This window comes from Drosophila ficusphila, unplaced genomic scaffold, assembly GCF_018152265.1.
Source record: "Drosophila ficusphila isolate 14025-0441.05 unplaced genomic scaffold, ASM1815226v1 contig_712, whole genome shotgun sequence".
Taxonomy (NCBI): domain Eukaryota; kingdom Metazoa; phylum Arthropoda; class Insecta; order Diptera; family Drosophilidae; genus Drosophila; species Drosophila ficusphila.
This window is the reverse complement of record NW_025064651.1, coordinates 857,404-878,128: the sequence shown is the minus strand read 5'-3', so window position 1 is coordinate 878,128 and position 20,725 is coordinate 857,404. Positions and strand designations below refer to the sequence as shown.

The window sequence follows — 20,725 nt, the reverse complement described above, 5'->3', positions numbered from 1 at the left end:
TAAGCCTCGAAAGCGATAAGAGATAAACAGAATCGCTGGAGTGCTCTTCCTCCAGAAAAGTGCGAGAAAAATGTGTGCCAAACAAAAAGGATATAAAGTAAACAAGACACAAGTGAAAAACTTCAGATTGCAAATAATAAAGGGAAAAAATACTGCCAGTCATCCCGACATTTTCTGCTGCAGGTAATTGAAGAGGAATGAAAGCAGCCGGGGTGGAAAAAAAGTAAGCGAAATATGCTTTATTGATTGGATAAATATTTAATGCACTTTTGCGTTTCGCTGGAGAAAAACTTCGGTGGCAGTGGGAAATTTGCGTGTGAAATGGCTTATTACGGTCACGTTCCTCCTATAAAAGTTGAAAGCGGGGAACAACGAAGGTTTCCCTCTCCGCTCACAGGACTCTGTATCCTGTTCCACCTGTTCCTCACCATGAAATTTCACTCCTGACTCCTGCGATAGTTAATTCTGGGAAAAAAACACAGTAAGATAATTCCAGGCAAATGGCTCGGAATTTATTGAAGCCGTTGAAGACCCTCGATTTTCCCGGCAAAGCCAACTTTTGTGGCAGGCGAATTAGCTGCCAAAGTTCGAGGGCAACTGTGTATGAAAATACACCTGGAAATAGTTGGGTAAATTGTACACTGAAAAATTAATGGCTTGGTATTGCCAATTTAGATCTATGAAATATTCAAATACAATTTCGATGCACGCACTTTCACGGTAGAAAATTCATAGTTTTATCGATTCTATTTACTGTCAGTGTGATTTTGGATTTTATTCCACATTTCGACCATGAACTTTTAGGTTTAGGACATGTAAAATTAACATAAAATAACCATAATAATTTGTCTGGAAATATAACACAACATTGTACAGCATGTTTTCATAATAATAATAGGTATGCTAGCTAGTTTTTCAGTGAATCTAGGTAGCTTGTAAACTTTTCTCCCGGGAGACCATTAAAGAGCATAGTTTCCGGTAAGCGTTACGAGGTGTTGGCCTAATGAAGAGCCTCTGCTGAATGGCTGCTCCAGTTTATCAGCTTACAACTAGTTTCGCAGCGATCTGTAAGGCATCCCCCCATCTTGTTAACAAACTACCTAATTTCAACTACCGAAAAGGGGAGGAGATGTTTGGCGAAGGACTGCGATGACGTTTAACATCATTAACAATGTCCTTTCATGTTTTGCTGGTCGTGGTCAAGGTAAAACAAACAGTCCGAGAGCAACTGGACTTTCAGGGCCAAAAGGTGGACGAAAGCCATACGAACATGTGTTTGCTGAATTTTCCTGGCGTGAGGAGCCTTCCCTTCCGACGGTTATTTACCCTCGCCGTCGTTGGGGGCCACTTATTTGTCTGTTTGCCGTTCTGCCCGTCCCGGTACGAAATGTAAAAACTGTGTAAAAATCACGTTCATCACATAAACACACACTTCCAGCCACATTACGCACGAAAAGCGGACCTCAGCCGTTGGACGGGCATAATTAATTGCCCCCCGTCCGCAAACATTTTACAGAAGCCGTCTGGCCAACGAAAAACCCCATGAATTTCTCAGGACCCTCGCTTCGGTTTGCCCAAAAATAGCCTGGCAGGATTTAAGGCCATGTCTACATGGCCATCTCGATTTTACCAAAGGGGTCAGGTGTCAACTTGAACTGTCTGCTCGAGGATTCAATTTACCAGTGGTTATTGGCAACCGAATGTTGCTCTGAGCTGAAATTGATTGTCATTATTACATTTCATTGAAAACCGCACTAAATCAATACATTCCAGAAATTTCCCGTGGCGAGAAAGCATATTTGACTAGATGTCACTGCCGAAAATAGATGATTAAACAGAGTACAGAGATAATTAAGTCAATTTATAAATGTCCAATTTGGCTAGACAACTCGAGTGCTGATTAGATGATAATATTTATGCAAAAAAATAGGAAATGCTATGATAGCAAATAATCTACTATAAATATTGAAACTATTTTTTTAAGAGAGATAATAAACTTTAATTAAATTGTGGTATGTAATTAAATATTAATTAAATCAAATAAATACCTTTAGCAACATTGTAATCTTGTTATCTGTAACATTATTTTTTTAAGGTATTAATTGGATTCACAATCCTTTGGTTTTGTATTTTGTATCCAATTTCATGCAGAAATAAACATTGTTGAATGAATTCTCTGACATGCCTTGAATTCAGACACTTGTCTAATTGATGGAAAGTCAGGAACAAATTAAATTCAATCTTTCAGTTTCTTAATTACCAAAAGCCACTGAAGCGTGGCATATAAACTTTGATTGAGCTTGCCAAGAGGTCATAAACAGACAATAGACCATCCGAACTGCATTCAATTAGGAGTAGGAACTTGTTGATTTCCCATCGCACGAGTGCAATTGTCATAATTAAGAGTGAGTGATGGATGAGTCGGCAAATGGGCCAATTTCAGTTGGAATCGTTGAAGGGGATGCGAGCATTGGGTTGTCTTTAGCCACTATTGGATCTCAGACTGGAGATTGCGTGTCTGGAATTTTCGTTAATAGTTTTCAATTGCGTGTTCTTGGCCAAACAGCATTCCTCATGCCAGTGGAAACGGAAGTTCCCAAGTCACTCCAGTTCCTTCGCTGAAGAGACGGGTTGCGACTTCTTGGCTTTGCCGATGAATTGCACAAATTAAGGCTGAAAGTTATTTTAAATGGAAATGCTAAAAATGTGGTTCATGCCTCCAGTTCTTCCTCGGCTTTTTAGCCTTTTGTTGTCGCTGTCTTTCCGTTTTCCTGGCATCTACACTGGTTTTTGTTCTTGGCCAAGATACGGAACAGATTATATGGATAATTTCAATTTGTCTGGCTTAGAAGTGCAGCGAGTGGAACCACTTCGGCGGAATTCATTAAAGTTCCGAGCGCTTGAGATGCACTCAAATCCACTTAAACTGAAACTGAGCAATTTAAGTAGCAGCAGGGTAACTACTTAATTGTAATCCTAAATCAAAGCTAATTGGCGATTCAGGGAAATCAGCGGACTTATTAAAATGTTTGCTTTTCCCCCTGCGACTACTTTTAGCATTATTTACTTCGCACCTTCGGAAATCCAATACTTCATAAAATCGTAATGGTTATCATGCTCTTTTTCCGCCCAACTAATTGGGTTATCAAATAACGCCACAATAATCTCATAAATTTCAACCTTACGTCAGCCCCCCTCAAAACGGAGAAACTAATAAAAGGATTCCGGACTCTTATCTGTGGGCGAAAGCAAACCACAGGTTTCGCAATTTTACGGTCAGTTTCACCATCATTTTCGAGGCTGCTAATATATTCAAATCAGAATGTGTGTGCATAAAACACTAATTATAATTGCTTAAAGGAGTGAAAAGTGGGCGGTATGAATAAAATTCGCGAATTTAATTTTAATGGGAGCTTAATGTAATTCATTTTTCGCATAATGACATTTTCTGCTCTGCTCGCTTGCTGCTTGGCATTGTAATGGAATTTGCATTGTGTGGCATCTGTCTCATTTGTGCCCATGGGGCGTATGCGTAATTTCGTTTTTAACCAAGCACCCAGTTGGACAAAAAACATGCTTCCCTCGAAATACACGAATATAATTCCGTTAAAAATGAGAGAAACGCAGACTGGACAGTAAAATGCTTAAGAGTTTTACTCGAAAAGGCTTTAGTTTGAGTAAACTTGTGCCGGAAACTCTGCATCCATTAGTTACTTATTTTCTGCTCTCGCTCGAGGGTAAATATTTACCATTAATAAAACACTTTTGCATCTTTGCAGGCGGCACGTTCTGGGTTCCTGGCTTCAGTTCACCTCCATTGAGCAGCAGCTCCGAGCTTTCCACTTCCGTTTTTTGCATGCTGGCCGGGCAGATAGCCCTGGCTATAGCACACACACCCAAACACACGCAGATCGGGCGGGAAAAGATATAGCTAGAGCCGCAGCTACGAACACATCGTATTTCTTGGCCAAATGTATGCAGGCCGGGCGACACAATTTGCCAAAACCATCAGCAGCATGGCGTGCAGCATACAGAAGCAACCTCAGGCGCCGCAATCTGTGGATCCTGCCTCCACGGGATCCGAGCCACTGGGTCGTGGAGGGGGAGGTGGAAAGGGAGGAGGTGGTGGCCCCAGTGGAGCTGGCACTGTTCCCTCCACACCGAAAACCACGAAGACCTCGCAACCGAGGGGCTCCCTGCCAACGGATGTGAACCAGCCACCGCTGGAATTTCAATGGCCACCGCCCGTTCCCGTTTCGATACACACGAGCAACCTGCGGCTGAACATGATGAACCAGGATCCCAAGGACCTGCACACGGCCAGGGCCATTATCGAGGAGCTGCGCTCCAAGGTGCGCTTCCAGACCGAGCACATCATGAAGTGGCGGAAGGCCTACGCCATGCAGGTGGGTGCTTTAAAAATAGTTCATGTACTTAATCTGGTATAAAATTGATCATAAAACAAGAATTACAAATATGAAGTTACCAATTAGTTATTTGTTATTGCAAGACTTTAATTAAATTAAATTAAATTAAATTCATTTTTTACTATTAATATATATTATAATTTATTATTACCAACCCTCTGTTATATTTTTTCCAAAGGTGCAGCAACATTATCGCTATCAGAAGGAGAAATCCGACCAGATGAACTCGCTCACCTCCCAACTTCTGCTGCTGGAATCCCGTCTAAAAAGGAAGCAGAAACAAATAGCCAGCTTGTTGAATCACCGCGAGATGACCATCCAAAGGCAGCAGAAGATCATAGACACTCTATCCTCTCGCCTGGTGGATCACGGCCTGGAGACCATAGAAGCCAGCTATGCCAACGAGCTGGACTCCCTGAATGACTCCGATTCGGCTGTGGTTCTGGAGGACATCGATTCGGATAGTCCGATGACCTTGGGAACGCGGAGAAAGAGCAGTGGAGCTGGCGGATTGGGTGGAGTTCTCGGCAGCGATGGCATCACCATAGTGCGCTCCATATCCGATGCAATCGAAACGAATCACAATAAATATGGAGCGGCCAGGAGGAACAACTGCTTTCTGCGACGACCCGACATCCTGGAAACGGTTTACTCCGTCGAAGAGGATCCCGAACCCACTACGGATGTGGCCGAGAAGCGGGACAAGTTCAAGAACCGCTCGGACAAGGCCCTCAGCTCCAGTTCCACCGAGGGTCAGATAGACGCCGCCAGTCCCTCGGCCTCCGACAAAGCCAAAGACTCCTCGCCCGTCGACGGCGGATCCACCATGCAGCGTCGCCAGTTGGGAGCCCTCAAGAGATCGCCAAGCCACGACTCACCCTGCACCACGCTCAGCGTGAAGGTGCCCCAGCTGCAGCCACCCTCTCCTCCGCCGCCGTCGAACTCTGGACAGCAGGAGCCGCCCAACGGAAAGAACCAGGTAAATTCAAAGCCACTTTTTTTTTTTTTTTTGGTTGGCAATTTTTAGCCGAAAAAACTATAAAATAGTTAAAAATCATTATAATTCAATGGGGAAGCACTTGTTTTACATTTTTCTTAACCCTTAAAAATGGTGCATACCAGTTTTAAAAAGTTAAAAAATAAATATTTTTCTCATATTTTTGAAAATCTTTTTTTTTCAAGGGGCAAGATTTTGTTTCACATTTTTGGAGCACAAAAATATGTTGCATACCAAATACAAAATTTTTTCTCTTATATTTTTTGAACAGTTGAAAAAAGGTTTTCATAAAAAAATTGTGATTTTTCTTTTTAAATATATTAATTTTATTTTATTTTTATTTTGTGATTGGTTCTAGGTAACCAACTACAATCGGGTGATGCTGAACCACCGTTCGGTGACGAAGCCGAAGGACGTGAAGTACAAGCGGATCAACAAGGCGAAGTCGAAGAGCCTGGAGGAGTTGCGGGGCCGGCTCAAGAACCTGGTGGAGCGACCGCCCGGACTGGACGGGGGATACTCCGGCGGAATGATGCCGCAGGCGGCGCAGTCGTATGCGTGACATTTGCAGCAGCCGGACGGGGAATCCCAGAGGTCAGCAGAGGAGGAGGAAGGGAAGGGTCGGCAGGAGGCGGAGGCGGAGGCGGGGGCGGAGATGGAAGTTTCAAAAGCTTCTGTTCCAGTAGCTCGTGTGCGAAGGGAGAGCGCGGAGGCAATGACCTCGACCTCTGCCGCTCCAGAGCCGCCGGGTGGCAGACACGGCTTTCCCAAGAGGTCGTTGACCTTGCCGCGAATCCTGGTGCCCCGCCAATCGACGCCGGGATTGGCCAGCTCGAGCAGCGGAGGGGGCGGCGGTGGCAGTGGGCGTGGCGGCTTCTAGCAATTAAAGAAATTTTTCATACGCAATTGTGATAAAAAGTAAAAACGTTTTTGTTCCCCCCCGTCTCTGTAATGTCTAATTTCAGTTTGCTTTAACATGATTCTCTTTTGTAACATTTGTTTCCTTGACAGTTATCCTGAGCTTAGTTTGGTAAACTTTGCATTTACTTAAGTTTAGTTTTAGTTTTACAAACGGAACTGCATTTTAACTTAACCTTAAACATAATTTCACAAACCAATAAATCATTTTTTAAACTTATTCTCTGTCTATGATTTTCTTTACACCAAACAAGAAGCGTATGAAAAATTTCGCAGCAAGTGGTTAAAACCGTAAGTCACACAGATATATTTACATATGAACGGAAAGCGAACTCGAGGACAATATTTCCAAATCCCAAAAGTTGAATGGTGAGTAGCTCCAGTCAGTCCCAGAATCGTGGGTGAAAATAGGCTAGAATGGATATTACTAAATTTACTCAAGGTATTACTAACTACAGATAAGGATACATATATATGCATAAGCAGAGTGTTACTAATTAATATTATATATTTTCCGCAACGTTTAAGAGCTTCTCTCAACTGTTCCGCATGTAAAAAAGTATTCCAGTTTTCGGCATGCTTTCAAAAACTATACAACCAAAAAACTAGAACATACTTGTATTTCTCTATCGATATTCTATTTAGCTGTAAGCTCTACTCCATGGACTGTCTTCTAGATAACAGAATTTACAATTGATCATAAACAAATATGAGTATATTTTCTTACTAACTATTACTAGCTATTTTTAAAATATTTAATAACTTAAACTAGGGTAAGGAAAGAAAAAATCATTTTATTTTTGCATTTTATGAGGATTATTTTGTATTTTGTTATCGACTATTGGGGTCCATGAGACTCCAATGTCCTAAATGTCAGATGTACCTTGAAACTCGTAATATTACTGTAAAGATATATACCAAACATCAGCGTTAATTTAGAAAATGAGCTAGAACTTACTTTGGTGTGAACTTTGACAATGGCTGCTATCAGGTCTCAATTATGGAAATACAAATACTCAAAAGCCAAATCAGTACAATGCTTGGACAACTGCAACATAACAAAGCTATATATTCGGAAATACATATATCAAATTATATCAATATGCAACTCGGTGTTTCAGTGAATGTCCTATAGCAACAAAGTGTACCTACATACGTGTGTGTTATTTAAAATGCAGATTAAAATTGTTAGAAAGAAATCTTTATCAGAGTAGTCCCTTAAGAATATCCATACGTAATGTCAAAGAAAGCTATACAGTCAGATATAAGTAATTGGTTTGACAAGCCTCTTAAATTCCTGGGTCAATTTGGTCGTTAATTTAATTACTTTAAGCTGATTGCAGCAAATGCAAATTTGCCGACAATCGTGGGTAAAGCGTGTTATTCTGAATATAAATGTAATGAAACTTATCCATAAGAACCTTTTGCAGTTTCTAGAAAAGAAAATAGCTTAATTATAAAAGCGTCTATCAACATGCCAAACGCTAATCTTTTGTAAATAAATTTAATTTGTAATATTTTATTTTACCGAATCATCTTATCCATTAATTTACATATCCGAAATATCGGTTGCTTTTTAAAGGCTTAATAACCACATTAAAAATTAGATAAATGCATTATTTGTACAAATTATAAAAATAAATTACTGGTCTTTGGATCATATTCGTTTGAGTTGTAAGCCAATTTACAAATGCTGAAAGGAATATAAAGTCTCAATCAATATAGCGATTCTACTGAGCGTAAAACGGAAATGCTGTAAATGTAAATTAAGATTAGACTAAGACTCGTACTTTATAAATCTAATTGTTAAAGTTATTTGTGTGTTTGCAAATTGTAATCATCATTCGGAAAGGCGGCATCTTTTTTTCTAGCTACCTTAAATAGGTAATCGTAAACGAACGAACATTAATGGCCATTAATTTGCTCACTCTACGAAATTCGAATATACAATACTTGAGATATTTTCTACTTGCGCTTAATAAAACAAACTAAACCTAAACCCCAAGCCGGTGTGGATTGTTTGGATTGTTTGGGCGTGGGTCTTTCAACTGGGGGATCTGTCATTCAGTCTCCATCGAGCAGCGAACACGAAAACATGGCGAGTTCGGAGCGCAGTTCGAGGCTTCTTATCGGCATCGTTTGCTGGGGCCTGGTGCTTATCTGCCTGGTGAGTGGGTTCAAATTGAGTAGATAGCGCACTAATTGATTGCTTTCGATTGCCAGACCCTGGCTGATTCCGCCCAAATACCAGAAAGATCCAATCCCCTCACTGGCAACACAATTCAGGCGGTGGAGAGGCTCTACAATCAGGTTCTCTACTCCACCATCGAAGATGCCCGGCGCAGACTTCCTTATCTGAATGCCAGCGAAACCATCGATCGGCAGTATTTCGAGGAACTCGATTTGATATCGGGAAACGAGGATTACTACAGCACTGCATACTATATCTTCGCCTGGATCAACAGCGATTTAATGTCCCGAAAGAATCCCGACAAACTTCTCGTGGAAGTTCTGCCGGGGGAAAAGATCGCTATCCGCAACTTTTTCGACAAGGTCAAGACGCATTTGACCAAATACCTGAGACTAAGTCGACAGGACAGGTCGGAATTGGTCTCCAATATCACACGGTGGGCCACCGAAACTGAGGATAGTGTAGTCATGTACTACCTCGAATTTCCACAGAACCTTAAGGGCCAACTTCCTGAACTTCATCTCATGGAATACACAAAGTTGGCCCAGGCCTTAATCCAGGGCGTGGCCAGGGGAATCTGGACGATGCTATAGTCTAACTCTTAATATATCATAAAGCAACAATATATGACATGATTTTAAACAAATAGAGATAAATAAAAAATTTCCTATTACCATTACCATAAGTATAAACGATAAAATAGGTTTTTATTCTTGATGTGTACGGACTAAATCAGGCGACTATATCGGATAGCTTGCACAAGAGAGATCGAAAAAATTATCACGCCGTTGATTTGATCATATCGACTTGATTTGGGAGAAACATGAATTTTAAATTAAATTTTATTAAATTCGGTTGACTATCTCATTTTAAAGTACCAGGCGAACAAAATGCATTAGGAGATGGCTTCTCTTTTTATACCCTTGCAGAGCAAAGGGTATTATAATTTTGGCCAGAAGTTTGCAACGCAGTGAAGGAGACACCTCAGACCCCATAAAGTATATATATTCTTGATCAGCATCACGATCTGAGTCGAAATACGTCTGTACGTCTGTCCGTCTGTCCGTCTGTCTGTCTGTCCGTCTGTCCTCCTGTCCGTTTCTGCCTAAACTAGTCTCTCAGTTTTAAAGCTATCTTGCTGAAACTTTCCCAAAAGATGTGTAGTTATTGCACGCAGTATATAAGTCGGAACGAGCCGGATCGGCCGACTATATCGGATAGCTCCCATACAAGAGGTCAAAAAAATAAAGGATAAAAAATTATTACGCCGTTGTTTTTGATCAGATCGACTTGAATTCTTTAAGATGGCGTTTTCTAACGGTTATTAAATTTCGGATTAAATTTGATCAAAATCGAATAACCCTATCATATAGCTGCCATAGGAAAGATCAAAAAATATATATAGAAATAATGGCAAAATAATCATAACGTTGTTGTTTTTTATTCCACGAGCATGATTTTTACAACATCGACTTTATGAACTACCCTTGAACCGAGAAAAATTTCATCAAAATCGGACGACTATATCATATAGCTGCCATATGAACAATAGTCGAAAATATGGAAAATTAATAGAAAAGTCGTCATAGCTTCGATGTTGTTAGCCTTTATGTATTTTGTTCGATATGTTTGATGACTGCAAGGGTATATAAGCTTCGGCTTGCCGAAGCTAGCTTCCTTTCTTGTTTTTTTTTAATTTTCCAATTGTACCCAACTAATGCATTCTGTTCACCTGTTATTTTTAATCTAGGTGTCACAAATTATCTGGTTGAAATAAATTATAGTGGCCGTAAAAATATTCATTTATCATTATTGGTATGAATACTGTTGGTATGAATAATATTGATATGAAAATTATTGATATTAATATTATTGATATGAATATTATTTGAACAGAATGCATTAGGAGGTGGTTTTTCCTTTTTTTTTAATTTTCCATGTTTTAATTCCAATAAATTATAGTGGTAGTAAAAATATTTACATGTCATTTTTGTTATGAATATTATTGGTGTGAATAAATAATCGATAATTACACTTAGCAGCCAAGCAATCGTTTCTCTCGAGAAATGTGATCAATATCAGGTGTTAAATGCGTCTTCCCGGAATTAAAGTCTACTGGGCCGTTTTGTTTTTCCCTACAACTTTATAGAAAAGTATAAATGTAATCTAGATGAGCGGAGCTGGCTACAGTTCCGAGACAATGGCTAACAGAATAACTTGGACGTTTCTTTTCGTACTTGCTGCCTTGCAGTCATCGGTGAGATCCTTTCGGTCGCAAATATTATTTTATAGTAATTTCAATTACTAAAGCTTTAATTTTTATTAACAGTACGGCACTCCACCAGTAAACAGACTGCCGTTACGGGTTGAACCGGGCGACGAACTTTTTCAGATGGAAACCGAAAACCTGGAAAAGTTAAAAAACGTTTTACAACTGGTGATCGACGAAGCGGAACTTACTTTACCACCAGACTCTCAAGGAAGCATTTTACCGAAGCTCAAGGAAATGGTTAGTAGCATGAATTCCGTGGATGTCGGTAATTTTACCAAGCGGAGAAATTATGCGGATGCCCTCAAGGAAATGAAGAATATTCTTGAAATGTCAAAGAGCAAAGAGTTAGAATCTGAAGCCGATAAGGTAACCGTAAACTTATATTTTAAGCACGGAGTTGGCTTAAAGGTGATTCTGGAAAGCTGGTTACTGCTTGAACTGGGCGACGAACTTTTTCAGATGGAAACCGAAAATATGGAAGCGTTAAAAAACGTTTTAAAACTGGTGATCGAAAAAGCGGAACTTACTTTACCACCAGACTCTCAAGGAAACATTCTCCCGAAGCTCAAGGAAATGGTTAGTAAAATGGATTCCGTGGATGTCGATAATTTTGCCAAGCGGAGAAATTATGTGGATGCCCTCAAGGAAATGAAGAATATTCTTGAAATGTCAAAGAGCAAAGAGTTAGAATCTGAAGCCGATAAGGCAATCGTAAAATTATATATTAAGCACGCAGTTGGCTTGAAGGTGATTCTGGAAAAAAATGTGGAAACTACATTGAAAGTAATCGAGAAGAAGATGGAAAGCCATATGAGCACGTGGTCTCAAAGTCGATTGGACACAAATTCGGAACTAGTTAAGCAGTTCAACGAGTTCAAAAACGAGAAGGATGTCTATAGGAAATTGCGTAAAATAAAAACAACTTTAGTTTTGTTTGGTAAGAGCACTACGCTCTAATCTGTTCTTTGATTGTAAACACACAAGTACATAAGTAGTTCTTACTTTTTCTTATCAAAATAATAATCATGTTTTAATTGAAATAAATTATAGTGGTAGTAATATTATTGGTATGAATATTATTGGTATGAATATTATTGGTATGAATATTATTGGTATGAATATTATTGGTATGAATATTATTGGTACGAATATTTAATCGGTAATTATACTTAATTAAAAGTAAAAAGTTATCGCGCCGTTGTTTTTGATCATATCGACTTGATTTTGGAGAATTTTTTTTTTTTTTTTTTTTTTTTTTTTTTTTTTTTTTTTTTTTTTTTTTTTTTTTTGGTTTAAAATTTTTTTTTGGGGGTTTTTTTTTTTTTTTATTCTTCCTATATTCCCCAAAGAATGCCAAACATTTTTTAAGGAAAATTTTCACATCGAAAAAATGCCAACTAAGCATTCTGTTCACCTGTTATTTTTAATCTAGGGGTCACAAATTATCTGGTTGAAATCGTTTGGCCAAGCCGAACATATTCAAACAAAGCTTATTTTGAAGTACCAGGCGAACAGAATGCCATAGTGGGTGGATACTCTTGTTGTAAAAATGTGCAAGACATCAGCAAGAGCAACAACACATTTTGTAAGGTTACAAAACAAGAATCAATAGTTCATTTTTAATTTTTTCGAAAAAATGGGCTTGCTGAAAATGGACCAATTATCACTAAATCTAAGTCCATAATTTTTTTATTTTTATCCGATTTTGCAGTGGCAGGCCTCTTAAAGTAATATTTTTTCATTGAATTTTTATAAATAAGTAATTTGATTAAATTTTATAAAAATCAGACGACTATATCATATAGCTGTCATAAGAACAATCGGTAAAAATATGGAAAAACGACAACTGCACTTACAAAACTCAGAAAATAACGTTTTTGGAAGAAGCTGACACTGACACATATCTTATAAAGATATAAACGTGACTTAGAAGTATACGACTTTGTAATTCGAAAATATATGTATTTGCAACCAAAAATTATATTGCTAAGGGGAAGCACTTGACTAAAACGCTCTTATCACGCTCAACGAATTCTATAGACTGATTACAGCCTTCTGCCGATCCCACGATCACTCACTATTTATTATGGAGGCGTTTTATTTTTTTTTTAACTTTTTATAAAACTTCTCGCTATATAAGGAACCGAGATGAGAGGAAATGGCTACAGTTTTGAGACAATGGCTAACAGAATAACTTGGACTTTCCTATTCGCATTTGCTGCCTTGCAAACATCGGTGAGATCCTTTTGGCTTAGAATATTTCAGAAATTTCAGGTACTAAACCTTTATTTGTTTTTACAGTTCGCAGCTCCACCAGTGAACAGATGGCAGTTACAGTTTGAGATGGCCAACGAACTTTTTCAGATGGTAACCGAAGCCATGGAAGAATTGAAAATCGTTTTTCAAGTGGTCATCGACGAAGCGGAACTTATTTTACCGCCGGACTCCCAAGGAAGCATTCTGCCGGAGCTCAAGGAATTTGTTAGGAGAATGGATTCCCTAGATTTTGATGATTCATTCGAGCTGAGCAGTCTGGAGGATGCCCTCGAGGAAATGGAGAATATTCTTGAATTGTCAGAAAGCAGAGAATTCGAATCTGAAGCGGATGAAGTCATCGTCCAGTTATTCATACAGCATGGAGTTGAAGACTTGGAGGTGATTCTGGAGAAAAATTTGGAAAATACATTGAAAGTAATCGAAAAGAAGATGGAAAGCTATATGAGCACATGGTCTGAAAGTCGATTGGCCAGAAATTCGGAACTAGTTAAGCAGTTTAACGAGTTCAAAAACGAGAAGGATGTCTATGAGAAATTGGATAAAATATCTAACCTTAGTTTTGCCTAGAAAGAGTATTAGGTTCCAATCTGTTCGTTGCTGCTTAACACACATCTACATAAGCAGTACTTACTTTTTCTAATCAAAATATTAGTCATGTTTTAATTCCAATAAATTATAGTGGTAGTAAAAATATTTACTTGTCATTATTGGTATGAATATTATTGGTATGAATATTATTGGTATGTATATTATTGGTATGAATATTATTGAATATATAATCGGTAATTATTCTAAGCCCCCGATCAATCGTTTCTCTTGAAATATAGATCAATATCATGTGTTAAATGCGTCTTCTCGGAATTACAGTCTACTGGGCCGTTTTTATTTTTCCCTACAACTTTATAGAAAAGTATAAAAGTAATCCAGATGAGCGGAGCTAGCTACAGTTACGAGACAATGGCTAACAGAATAACTTGGACGTTTCTTTTCGCACTTGCTGCCTTGCAGTCATCGGTGAGAACCTTTTGGTTGTAAATATTATAGTTATTTCAGGTACCAAAGCTTTATTTTTTTTACAGTACGGCGATCCACTAGCAAACAGGCGGCCGTTACTACTTGAACTGGCCGAGGAACTTTTTCAGATTTTAGCCCAAACCATGGAAAACTACAAAAAAGTTTTTCAACTGGTCATCGACGAAGCGGAAGTTATTTTTCCACCAGGCTCTCAAGGAAGCATTCTCCCGGGGCTCAAGGAATTGGTTAGGAGAATAAATTCATTGGATATCGATGATTTTATCGAGCTGAAAAATCTGGGGGATGCCCTCAAGGAAATGAAGAATATTCTTGAATTGTCAGAGCCCAAAGAAATCGATATTGCAGCCGATAAGGTAATCGTGAATTTATATATAAAGCATTTATATGTAAAGGTGATTCTGGAGAAAAATTTGGAAACTACACTAAAAACAATCGAGAAGAAGATGGAAGGCGATATGAGCACATGGTCTGAAAGTCGAATGGCTAGAAATTCGGAACTAGTTAAGCTGTTTAATGAGTTCAAAAACGAGAAGGATGTCTATGAGAAGTTGGAGAAAATAAAACAAACTTTAGTTTGTATTTTTATTAGGTTCCATTCTGATCGTTGCTTCTAAGCACACATGTACATAAGCAGTTCTTACTTTGATTTCAAAATATTAGTCATGTTTTAATTCTAATAAATTATAGTGGTAGTAAAAATATTTACTTATCATTATTGGTATGAATACTGATGGTATGAATATATAATAATCGGTAATCGGTAATTATACTTGACAGCCGAGCAATTGTTTCTCTCGAAAAATAGATCAATATCAGGTTTTAAATGCGTCTTCTTGGAATTGCAGTCTACTGAATTATTTATCTTTGAGCCGTTTTGGTTTTTCCTTACAACTTTTTAGAAAAGTATAAAAGGAATCCAGATTAGCGGAGCTAGCTAGTTTCGAGACAATGGCTAACAGAATAACTTGGACGTTTCTATTCGCATTTGCTGCCTTGCAGTCATCGGTGAGATCCTTTTGGTTGTAAATGCTCTAGCTATTTAAGATACTAAAGCTTCAAATTATAATATTTTACAGTACGCAGCTTCAACAGTAAACAGACGGCATTTAGTGCTTAAAGTGCTCGACGAACTTTCTCAGATGTTAACCGCAAACAAGGAAAAGTACAAAAACGTTTTTCAACTGGTCATCGACGAAGCGGAACTTACTTTACCAACAGAATCTCAAGGAAGCATTCTCCCGAAGCTCAAGGAATTGATAAGGAGAATAGATTCAGTGGATAACGATGATTTTATCGAGCTGAGAAATCTGGGGGATGCCCTCGAGGAAATTAAGAAAACTCTTGAATTGTCAGAGAGCAAAGAGTTCGAATCTGCAGCCGATAAGGTAATTGTGAAATTATATATAAAGCACGGAGTTGACTTAAAGGTGATTCTGGACAAAAATTTGGAAACTACACTGAAGGTAATCGAGAAGAAGATGGAAAGCGATATGGGCACATGGTCTGAAAGTCGGTTGGCCAGAAATTCGGAACTAGTTAAGCTGTTTAATGAGTTCAAAAACGAGAAGGACATCGATAAGAAATCGGAAAAAATTTATAATATATTGGACAAAATATATAATATATAATTTAATTTTGCTTAGATAAAGTATTCGCAGTTCAAGTTTACTTACTTATCAAAACAATGTGCATGTTTTAATTCAAAAAAAATTACAGTGCTAAAAGTCGTAAAAGTATTTATTTTTCCATTATTGGTATGAAGCCCAAAGCCCATTTGCATGTCTTGCATTTTATGATTCGATTTACTGATCAACCAAATTATAGATTTTTTCATTAATATAGTTAAAAGTTTCATCGTATTGCCTTAATACATTTTTTGACTTTCGAAGTGATACATCCATTTTGGTTTGGTCACTAACCTGTCCCACAAATTCCGTCTCAAGTTCCTCAAGACGGTCCCGCAGTTCCGTTAATCCTCGTCGAAGGACTCCCATCTGCCGCAGGACATGTTTCTTGTGGCAACGACTTCCTGGTTGGCGACACTTCTCCACAAACTTGGCGATATCCAAACCCAGTTGCTCCAGTCCTTTTGCCCATTCGTTTATTTCCTCGTCGAATTGTTGGGCGAAGGATATGCTGGTATTTTCATCCTGCTGCCTCATCAGGTGTCCGAATTTCCGCAGGCTGTCGCCCTTCATCAATACTGAAGCCAACTGGAGCTGAGAACTAAGTACTCGACTGAATAATTACAAAATAGGCGGGCTTCACCTACCGACAATGCAAATACAAAGACGAATATTCCGGAGGGCATCGTTTGTCTTATCACGCTCACCACAGGCCAAGGACTGATTATAGTCTGCTGTCGATCTCACGATCACTCACAATTTATTACCCAGACTTGATTTTATTTGCAAGTTAGTGCACCGCATGACGTAAGAGATGTGGGGTTATTACTTTGTACGTAATTAAGCGGTCAAAGGTAAGATAATTGAGCCAGTATGTTGTTAAGTCATTGGTAAGTTAGTTTGCTTTCAGAATTCCCAGTAATTGATTTTGTTTGACTAAATTGTAAAGCAAACATGTTTGTGTTTTAAAAAAAAACTTTAAAGTTTCCCGTTTATTTCAATAAATTAAATAATTTTCAAATCATAAACGAGTAGCTGTTATTACAAATAATATTTACACCTACACTTGAGTGAGTATTGATTACAATAATCTCATATGAGCCGCAACTAGTTATAATGCAAACCGGACCTAGACAGCCAAATGCGGAAAGTGGAAATCCAGTCACTTTTATATATTTACAACTGCGTTTCGAATTTAAGAGATGGCTCTTTTCATGAAAAGCTTTGGTTAAAAGTTGCGGAAAGAGGATCCGAAACCATCTCGGGAGTCGTAGACATCCCGCTCGATCTGCGGAGGTCCTCTGCCATCGGAAGTGATGCTATAGGACTCAGATCGATAAAAGTTGTTTGAGGAGCTCCCAAAACCATTGGGTCCACTTGGACCAACTGAAAGATTGGGTCCACCCGCAATCAATGGTATTATGGAGTTACTCGGTTGCATAGGTACCTTAAAAATTTTTTATATTAGCTGGTATATATTAGAAATGTTGCAAAACTTACTGGTCTGGGAACCCAAGAAGGCCTATTCGGATTGTTGAACTGTGGTTCAGGAAAGGGCACAGAACTCCTCAATCGGGAATCTGGTGAACTCGGAAAGGGCCTACTGTTGAAGTTGCTATCTCCACGAAATGGGTTCCTTGCAACTGGATCGAAGCGCGTTTTGAAGGAATCGCTCTGGGTCACCGTCTAAAAATGTAAAACGGTGAATTCATGAGTAAAACTATTTCTTAGTCACTCTTACAGGGAACCTGGTATTAAATGTAGGTGCTGCATATTGCCATGATTGATCTTCTTCATTATCGTCACCGGTCACGGGTTCAACTTCTCCACTAGATTTCTAAAACGATAAGACACATATTTGATTATATTTTATTTATTTTCTTATAACCAAGTTAAGAAAAGTTTCAAGTTCAGCTCACCTCTAGAAACTCAACTGAATCGTCACCTCCATAGGTGGTCCCGTTTCCATTTTCCGAAGCTCTATTGGAAATCGGTTCATTATTTGACTTCCTGCCCACGGGCTTAAAAAAATGTGTGGGAATATTGGATGTATCGCGTGTAGTTCTTCCCTGAAATCAAGAAGTGTTACATAAACGGAATGCTTTTATTTCTAACTAACTCACCTTAGTCTCTGGCAATGTGTGGCAGAGCTGAAAGATTGTGGAAGCATTGAAGTACAAATTCGAGACCTTGCAAATTTTTACTCACCCCCTGGGCGATTAACAGACAACCCACTAGAGCGAAATGGAGCGACAACATCTCGCAGATCCGACAGCTACTTGCGTCTCGAACTTCCGACGATCGACAGAACTATGAGTTGACTACTCGGAATGCGCTGCAATTAAATGCCCCGACGATCTCAACCCGTTCGACTGGAAAACATCAAGGTGAGAGAGCCGGGGCCCCGGGTTATCAGCCCGGGGAATACACGACAGGGAAGTCAGATCAAATCAATAAGTCAATTTTCCTATACGATTATGAGCAAATTCGCAATTATCATTTTTCCGAATCTAAAACCCTGTAATCGTGTAAACACCGCGAGGAAAATGATTACAAAGTCTAAACAGACGTAAGAGAAGCCTACGCGTTTAAACAAAAAATATGCGTTCAAATTCTAAACCATAATGAATAATTTAGTTTTTTTCCTTTTAAACTTAAATTTCTTTATAAGAAAATATAAAGCTTAAATAGTTTTCACTTTTGCTCAATATATAAAATCATATTAACGAGAAAATATAATTCAAAGAGTATTTAATAGTATGTTAAAAAGTAAACTTCAAGTACAAAAATAGTTATGTTCAACAATTGACTTTCTAGACTAGGTTAGGTAGTTTTTCACAGTGTATAGAGTATTAGTACCGTCCATATCCGTAGGACGAACCGTAGGGCGAACCGTAGGGTGAACCGTAACCACCACCAGGTCGCGGATAGCTGGGTACAGTGATCACTGGTCGGCGGGGAATGACGTAGACTGGCGGGTAGCCAAAACCAGGAGGCTTCAGCGGCACATCCTCCTTTTCTTTTTCATCCTCGCCAGAAGCCTCCTTGGGCTTCTCCTCACTGGAATCCTCCTCGTGGTTGTGAGTGTTGCCATAACCAGGATGTCCAGGAAACGGGGGATAACCTCGTGGCTGAGGGAACACAGGTGGCTGGTAGGGAGAGTAGGGCGGTCTGAAGATCGGATACGAGGGATAGCCACTCTGCACGGGGGATTCCTTATCCGCTTCCTTGGGAGTGGAGTGAGCTTCCGTGGGAAGGCCAGGCTTGGGTACCGCTGGTGTCAACTGCAATCCAGGATGGGGATAGGGGTACTGCGGGTATGGGTGGGGATATGGATGAGGATGGGGATGGGGATGTGGGTGTGGATGTGGATGTGGGTGGTGCTTCTCGGGCTTGGGAGTCGTCGTCGTAGTTGTAGTTGTGGTGGTGGTCGTAGTGGTTGTAGGTTCCGTAGTGGTGGTTGTAGGTTCCGGGGTGGTAGTCGTAGTGGTTGTAGGCTCCGTAGTGGTGGTCGTAGTGGTTGTAGGTTCCGGAGTGGTGGACTCTGGCAGAGCAGATCCATCGTTGTTCTGGCGCAAGCCATCGTCCAGGTTATCCAAGCCATCATCCGGCGGAGCAAGGGTGCCCTTGCCTTCCTGCTCGATATTGGGTTCTGTAGTAGTTTCCGGTTTGGGAGTTGTTGTTGTCACTTTTTTGTGGGGATACTGAGGATACTGAGGCTGATAGTGACCATAGCTATGTGGTTTCTGGGGATACTGAGGCTGATAATGACCGTAGCCATGTGGATTCTGTGGCTGATACTGGGGTGGAAGGTGGGGCTCCGGCAGGTGTGGATCAGCACCGATCTCCTCTTCGCTGTAAACCGAGGCATCGATTTGTTTCTTAGCCTCCTCCAGAGACAACTGGGCGTAGCTCAGCGCCAGAAGCTGAAAATTATAATATTTAATAAGTAAATCATATATACAGAAGTACTTTATGGTCTGAACAAGATCTTCCACCCACCTGGCTGATTAGCAATAGTCTAATGAACATCTCCAGCGATTAACTGCAAGCAGCAAGGGCCAAGTGAGAACTGATTGGTGTTTGCCGGCCGTCGCTGATTTATATAGCCTCAGAATCGCCCACAATTATGGAAATCGGTAATTATACTAAGCCGCAGAGCAATCGTATCTCTCGAAAAACCCGATCGACATCAGGTGTTGAATGCGTCTTCCCGGAATTTCCCTGCATGCGTTCGTTAAATTAAAGATCGTCATCTATCAGTTGGTCTCAGTTGTCTCGCAATGACAATTGGTTCTGCCCGGTGAAATGAGGCAGCGGGTCTCGAAATCAATTTTGAACTGCTCTAATCGATTGAACCTGCGCAGCGACTATATAAGGTGGCTTTGCCCAGTCGGCGCTTCTGGTTTCGACGAAGTAACGAACATACATGTGTCAGTTGTTGATATGGCGAAACTCGAACTGAAACTGGTGAGGTTCAAAGGGGAACTTCCTCTTTCGTTTTTTGCACATAATCGTGTTTTATTCTTTTCGTTTTAGGTTGGAGTTGTTGTTTTCTTGGTAGCCGCTCTAGAAGCTCAGGAAACCCCTGCAAGTGAGTCAGTTACTACACCGAACTCACAAACAGTGGGAGAAACTCAACCGGTGACACCAGGCAACACCACTTTGGGACCCACAGGAGAAGGTTTAGCAGTAACTGGAACAACTTTGAATGGCACAGATATTACTGGTGCCCCTGATAATTCAACGGTTCCCTCAACAATCGGAAATAATACTGAAAACGGAGGAGATCCATTTGTCAAGCCGGGAAAACATAGACCCGGCTTACGACATGTAAAAGCCCACGATGGCTTCCACAATTTGAGGACCGAAAAATATTGGGCTCACTGGAATGACGCCTTCACTACATCACTTCCTAATATTTAAAAATAATTAAACTTTTTATTATATTATAAATAAAACACACACTATAACTTTATGCTT

General features: G+C 39.7%; 9 protein-coding genes across 13 annotated transcripts in view; 6 read left to right on the top strand and 3 right to left on the bottom strand.

Annotated features, from left to right (window-relative positions):
* LOC108098342 overlaps nt 1-8,341 on the top strand; it is a 46,301-nt gene extending 37,960 nt beyond the window's left edge. The window contains exons 4-6 of the mRNA XM_017201184.2: nt 3,780-4,406; nt 4,606-5,406; nt 5,783-8,341. Coding sequence (XP_017056673.1) covers nt 3,972-4,406; nt 4,606-5,406; nt 5,783-5,986 — 1,440 coding nt within the window. The 5' untranslated portion in view covers nt 3,780-3,971 and the 3' untranslated portion in view covers nt 5,987-8,341. The remainder of the gene's footprint in view (nt 1-3,779; nt 4,407-4,605; nt 5,407-5,782) is intronic.
* A 41-nt stretch (nt 8,342-8,382) lies between these two features.
* On the top strand, nt 8,383-9,232 carry LOC108098302. The gene is made up of 2 exons (XM_017201112.1): nt 8,383-8,509; nt 8,566-9,232. Exons 1-2 carry the CDS (start codon nt 8,438-8,440, stop codon nt 9,124-9,126), a joined length of 633 nt encoding a protein of 210 aa, XP_017056601.1. The 5' UTR covers nt 8,383-8,437; the 3' UTR covers nt 9,127-9,232.
* A 1,056-nt stretch (nt 9,233-10,288) lies between these two features.
* Nucleotides 10,289-11,869, top strand: LOC108098301. The gene is made up of 2 exons (XM_017201111.2): nt 10,289-10,790; nt 10,863-11,869. Exons 1-2 carry the CDS (start codon nt 10,704-10,706, stop codon nt 11,760-11,762), a joined length of 987 nt encoding a protein of 328 aa, XP_017056600.1. The 5' UTR covers nt 10,289-10,703; the 3' UTR covers nt 11,763-11,869.
* A 1,114-nt stretch (nt 11,870-12,983) lies between these two features.
* On the top strand, nt 12,984-13,799 carry LOC108098306. The gene is made up of 2 exons (XM_017201118.1): nt 12,984-13,040; nt 13,107-13,799. Exons 1-2 carry the CDS (start codon nt 12,984-12,986, stop codon nt 13,647-13,649), a joined length of 600 nt encoding a protein of 199 aa, XP_017056607.1. The 3' UTR covers nt 13,650-13,799.
* Nucleotides 13,800-14,035: 236 nt separating this feature from the next.
* LOC108098369 lies at nt 14,036-15,768 on the top strand. The gene is made up of 3 exons (XM_017201219.2): nt 14,036-14,096; nt 14,162-15,122; nt 15,194-15,768. Exons 2-3 carry the CDS (start codon nt 15,066-15,068, stop codon nt 15,743-15,745), a joined length of 609 nt encoding a protein of 202 aa, XP_017056708.1. The 5' UTR covers nt 14,036-14,096; nt 14,162-15,065; the 3' UTR covers nt 15,746-15,768.
* A 68-nt stretch (nt 15,769-15,836) lies between these two features.
* Nucleotides 15,837-16,635, bottom strand: LOC108098370. Of its 5 annotated transcripts, none has more exons than XM_017201223.2 (2): nt 16,390-16,635; nt 15,837-16,343 (listed from the first exon to the last, which is right to left on the bottom strand). In XM_017201223.2, the coding sequence occupies exon 2, from the start codon at nt 16,313-16,315 to the stop codon at nt 15,920-15,922; it is 396 nt and encodes a 131-aa protein (XP_017056712.1). In that variant the 5' UTR covers nt 16,316-16,343; nt 16,390-16,635; the 3' UTR covers nt 15,837-15,919. The 5 variants fall into 5 exon arrangements, with proteins under 5 accessions (XP_017056712.1, XP_017056709.1, XP_017056711.1 ...); XM_017201220.2 differs by having other exon boundaries at nt 15,837-16,336; XM_017201222.2 differs by having other exon boundaries at nt 15,837-16,330.
* Nucleotides 16,636-16,719: 84 nt separating this feature from the next.
* LOC108098368 lies at nt 16,720-18,071 on the bottom strand. Its single transcript, XM_017201218.2, has 6 exons — nt 17,951-18,071; nt 17,866-17,892; nt 17,662-17,811; nt 17,484-17,579; nt 17,243-17,428; nt 16,720-17,189 (listed from the first exon to the last, which is right to left on the bottom strand). The coding sequence occupies exons 1-6, from the start codon at nt 17,999-18,001 to the stop codon at nt 16,971-16,973; spliced, it is 729 nt and encodes a 242-aa protein (XP_017056707.2). The 5' UTR covers nt 18,002-18,071; the 3' UTR covers nt 16,720-16,970.
* A 405-nt stretch (nt 18,072-18,476) lies between these two features.
* On the bottom strand, nt 18,477-19,834 carry LOC108098297 (proteoglycan 4). The gene is made up of 2 exons (XM_017201107.2): nt 19,745-19,834; nt 18,477-19,668 (listed from the first exon to the last, which is right to left on the bottom strand). Exons 1-2 carry the CDS (start codon nt 19,772-19,774, stop codon nt 18,595-18,597), a joined length of 1,104 nt encoding a protein of 367 aa, XP_017056596.1. The 5' UTR covers nt 19,775-19,834; the 3' UTR covers nt 18,477-18,594.
* Nucleotides 19,835-20,040: 206 nt separating this feature from the next.
* LOC108098366 lies at nt 20,041-20,720 on the top strand. The gene is made up of 2 exons (XM_017201215.2): nt 20,041-20,212; nt 20,282-20,720. The coding sequence occupies exons 1-2, from the start codon at nt 20,051-20,053 to the stop codon at nt 20,666-20,668; spliced, it is 549 nt and encodes a 182-aa protein (XP_017056704.1). The 5' UTR covers nt 20,041-20,050; the 3' UTR covers nt 20,669-20,720.
* The last annotated feature ends 5 nt before the right edge of the window (nt 20,721-20,725 follow it).